We start from the raw sequence: 3,812 nt of genomic DNA, 5'->3' as shown, positions 1-3,812 counted from the left end.
AGGCGCGACACGTGTCCCTAACAGCTGTGTGAGGTGACAAACCGACCTGCCACGGAACAGACACGCGCCCCCACTCGCAGGTACTAACCAATGTGAGCGCGACACGTGTTCAAGACAGCTGTGAGAGGACGTGAAAGGCAACTGTAGCACCTCGAGCACACGAAACGTCTGACACGTTTACGGCGCACGTCACCACCAACCAACCACGTGTTTGGACCTTTGGTTTTCAACAAAGTGGATAGAACCCAGGAAAACGACAAAACCCCCTATAATAGGACAATTCAGTGAGTCTAATATCTATCTTACCACGCTCGCGCGAGATAAGACACACATTAGACTGGGGGGGCTTGAAGAGGTATGTACCCGCCTCAACACCAATCAAGGCGGGTCAACCCACAAGATAAAGACATTATCAAGGCACAAAGCCAAAACCTAGGCGCATGGCGCATACAAAACATGCTCAGGCATCATATGCTCGCGCATCACATATGCGCGCGGCGCATCAACGCGCGGCGCATATCACATGCTCTTGCACATCACATATGCTCGCGCGTCGCATATGCGCGCGGCGCATATCACATGCTCGTGCATATCACACCTGCGCATGAAATATCTGCGCGTGAGAATAAAAAGAAGACTTCGCGCATCCTCAGGATGGGCGCATATCACACGTGCACATAATCAACCTCGTCCTTATTCAAGTCAGGATTAGGGCAACCTTGATTGTGCATGTCAGACAATCTTCTAGAAGGCATCTTTTTAAGGAGTAAGAATATGCTGATATTGACAGCTGCCAAATGAAAGGTCGACAACTCAGCATGACACATGTGCTACCACATAATTACAACCAACGAGAAAGCGCCAGGTGTCCCAGAAGACACATGGCGCAGTGCGGTTGGAGGAGGCCAACGAGGCTGAGCCCAACCAGTGGAAACCCTAGCACTATAAATACAGCATCAACTCCACTTTGATGACACATTCATTCACACTCAATCATTGACAGTTACAAGCAGTGATATCACATTCAATCACATTGAATTATATTCACTCACAGTCAGTTACAGAGAAAACACACAGTCACACAAATCAAGAGTATTCAGCGATCAGCAATACTCTTGAGATTCACTTACATACAACATTATTATCTTCTCAAAAAGATACTGATTCTCACGCCGGAGGGTTACCCCAAAGAGGACCCCTCTGTCCCTTTCTGAGGGGTAAGTAACGGCGCTGTTCATTTTGTAGGTGGAAGAACTCGGATCCAGAAGAACCATCGGTGAAATAGTTTAATCACACCCGAGGAAAGTAGATCTGCTACCAGTGAGTAGATCCACGTTTCTTCAAATACATATAAACTGTAATAGGGTAAGCGTGAGCTAACCACACATACAATAGACACCGGAAAAGGAAGAAGCAAGATAAACAGAAAAATCACACACGGGTATCAATCCGTAGAAGGCAAAATGCCTCATTCAGCAGAAGATTATGTCTTTGCACAATTCAAGCAAGTTGCCGACAACGAACTCGGCCTGTTTGCCGTCTTTGACGGTCATTCAGGTCAAGAAGTTCCTGAATACTTACGCTCACATTTATTCAACAACATCATAAACGAGGTAAAGATCATACCATCACACAATCCATATAACGTATATTTAAATTTTAATGAAGTTTATTATGATAACTTCAATGATAGCCCGACTTTTGGATGGAACCAGAGGAAGCCATAAAAAGAGCTTATGCGTACACTGACTCCACGATAATGAACAAAGCGATCAAGAAGCGAAAAGGGGGTTCAACCGCGGTTACCGCAATCTTGGTCAATTGTGAAAAGTTAGTGGTGGCTAATGTTGGTGACTCGCGTGCGGTTATCTGTCAAGACGGTGTGGCTAAACAGTTATCGGTTGATCATGAACCTAATAAGGAGCGCAAAGTTATTGAAGAAAAGGGTGGATTTATAACAGAATTTCAAGGTATCCTGTTGTGAAAGTCTTTTTCTCAATCTCTATAATGAATAATTTAAAATTTATAGACTGGACCAGATAACGCTAATAAGGGGGTGTTTGGGATTTCTTATTTTGCCTCCTTATAATTTTTCATTAAGTTAATAAGTTACAAAAGTATAACTTATGGAACTTTTTCTCTCACTATATAAGCAATCCTAAACACCTTATTATTTTTCAAAAAGTTTATAAGTTGTAAGGAGGTGAAAATAAGCAATCCTAAACACCCCCTAAGCCTTACCTAACAATTATAATTTTTTTACATAAATATTAGGGGTTGTTAGAATATAATGGTTATGTGGTCCGGTCTATATTATTATTCATTGTAGAGATCGAGAAATATACAAATTTCCATGGCATAGGTTCAATACCTATACCTATCATTATGTTTTTTATATGACTTCATTATGTTTTTTATATGACTTTCAAGATTATTGAAATAAAAAATATGCACACTTATTTACCATTTTTTGAGCTAATCAAGATTGTTGGTGTGTGTAGGGGATTGTGCGCGTGTTGATGGAAATTTAGCAATGTCAATGGCGTTTGGTGACCGAAGGTTAAAAGAACACATCAGTTCAGAACCGGATGTGTGGGTAGGTGACGTGGATGATGAGAGTGAGTTTATGATATTGGCGAGTGATGGTATTTGGAAGGTTATGTCAAATGAAGAGGCTGTGGATTGTGTGAAGGACGTGGAGGATCCGCGATTAGCAGCAAAGCGGTTGATCAAAGAGGCGTTGATGAGGAAGAGTAGGGACGATATTTCATGTATTGTTGTTAGGTTTCAATGATTATGCTATTGAGAGTTTGAATGTTTTATGTATAGTTTTGAGGCTTGATCAACGTAATGTAGGTGTTTTCATTTCGTCTCTTTTGGATTTTGAACTCAATTATCCGGTGATGTATGTCGGAAATACAATAACAAATTTGATCTTTTAAATTTAGTTTCTACAACCGGTGCGTAAAAGTTAAGTCGGGTGTTTGTGACACAGATCACTCCCATGAATGTTGGGTTTGTGATACAGATCAAACCCATGAATAACTAAATATAATAACGTTACTCAAAATTACACAAATGAAAAGAAAAATAGCATTTAACACAAAATTAGTAACTTAAATTTTGACACATGAATAACTGGAAATATTAACGTTACTCAAATCACAAATGAAAAGAAAAATAACATTAAAACACAAATTTAGTAACTAAAATTTCATAACATAGTGACTAAAAAACTCAAAATGTGAGTAATTTCATCGCCATGATTGTTACATAGGTTGTCATGCCAATTAGTTGAGTGTCATCATAGCCTAAATTGATGATTTAAGAGAGACCAAGAACAACAAAAAGAATTGGCATTGAGACGGATTGCTCCACCGCGTCAACAATCAACAGTAAAACACTGCCACACCACCATAGTATCACCGTCTAATTGCCTCCATCACGACTCTATCAACCAACCGCCTGCCATTGCCATCATGCATCCTCAACATCCAACAACAAAACACCACCAGGGCATCCTTGACAGCCAGTGACGGAGGCAGAAACTTTTTCTTATGGGTTCGGAATTTTCGATGCTAGATTTTTTTTTCCGGTTTCCAAGTTTCCGTGCCTGAATGGGTCGGGTCGAGTTGATCATTTGGTTAGATAAATAAAATGTAATATCACAATCATAGCAAAGATATATCTTTATCATTCAATAAAATACAAAGTCATTATATATAAGGACTTTGCATATTATAATTTTTCTTACTTGTTTTCATGTTATGAAAATATCTTCAATCGCGACTTTGAAAAATAACTCATTAGCA

General features: G+C 39.8%; 1 protein-coding gene across 1 annotated transcript; it reads left to right on the top strand.

Moving 5' to 3' along the window:
* The first annotated feature begins 1,358 nt into the window (after positions 1-1,358).
* On the top strand, positions 1,359-2,847 carry LOC143550096 (putative protein phosphatase 2C 39). The gene is made up of 3 exons (XM_077040825.1): positions 1,359-1,613; positions 1,694-1,970; positions 2,502-2,847. Exons 1-3 carry the CDS (start codon positions 1,464-1,466, stop codon positions 2,792-2,794), a joined length of 720 nt encoding a protein of 239 aa, XP_076896940.1. The 5' UTR covers positions 1,359-1,463; the 3' UTR covers positions 2,795-2,847.
* Positions 2,848-3,812: the final 965 nt, after the last annotated feature.

Source organism: Bidens hawaiensis, unplaced genomic scaffold (genome assembly GCF_021521415.1).
Source record: "Bidens hawaiensis isolate Kalapana, Puna unplaced genomic scaffold, B.hawaiensis_p1.1 tig00015924_1, whole genome shotgun sequence".
NCBI classification, from domain to species: domain Eukaryota; kingdom Viridiplantae; phylum Streptophyta; class Magnoliopsida; order Asterales; family Asteraceae; genus Bidens; species Bidens hawaiensis.
This window is presented reverse-complemented; position numbering and strand designations above follow the sequence as displayed.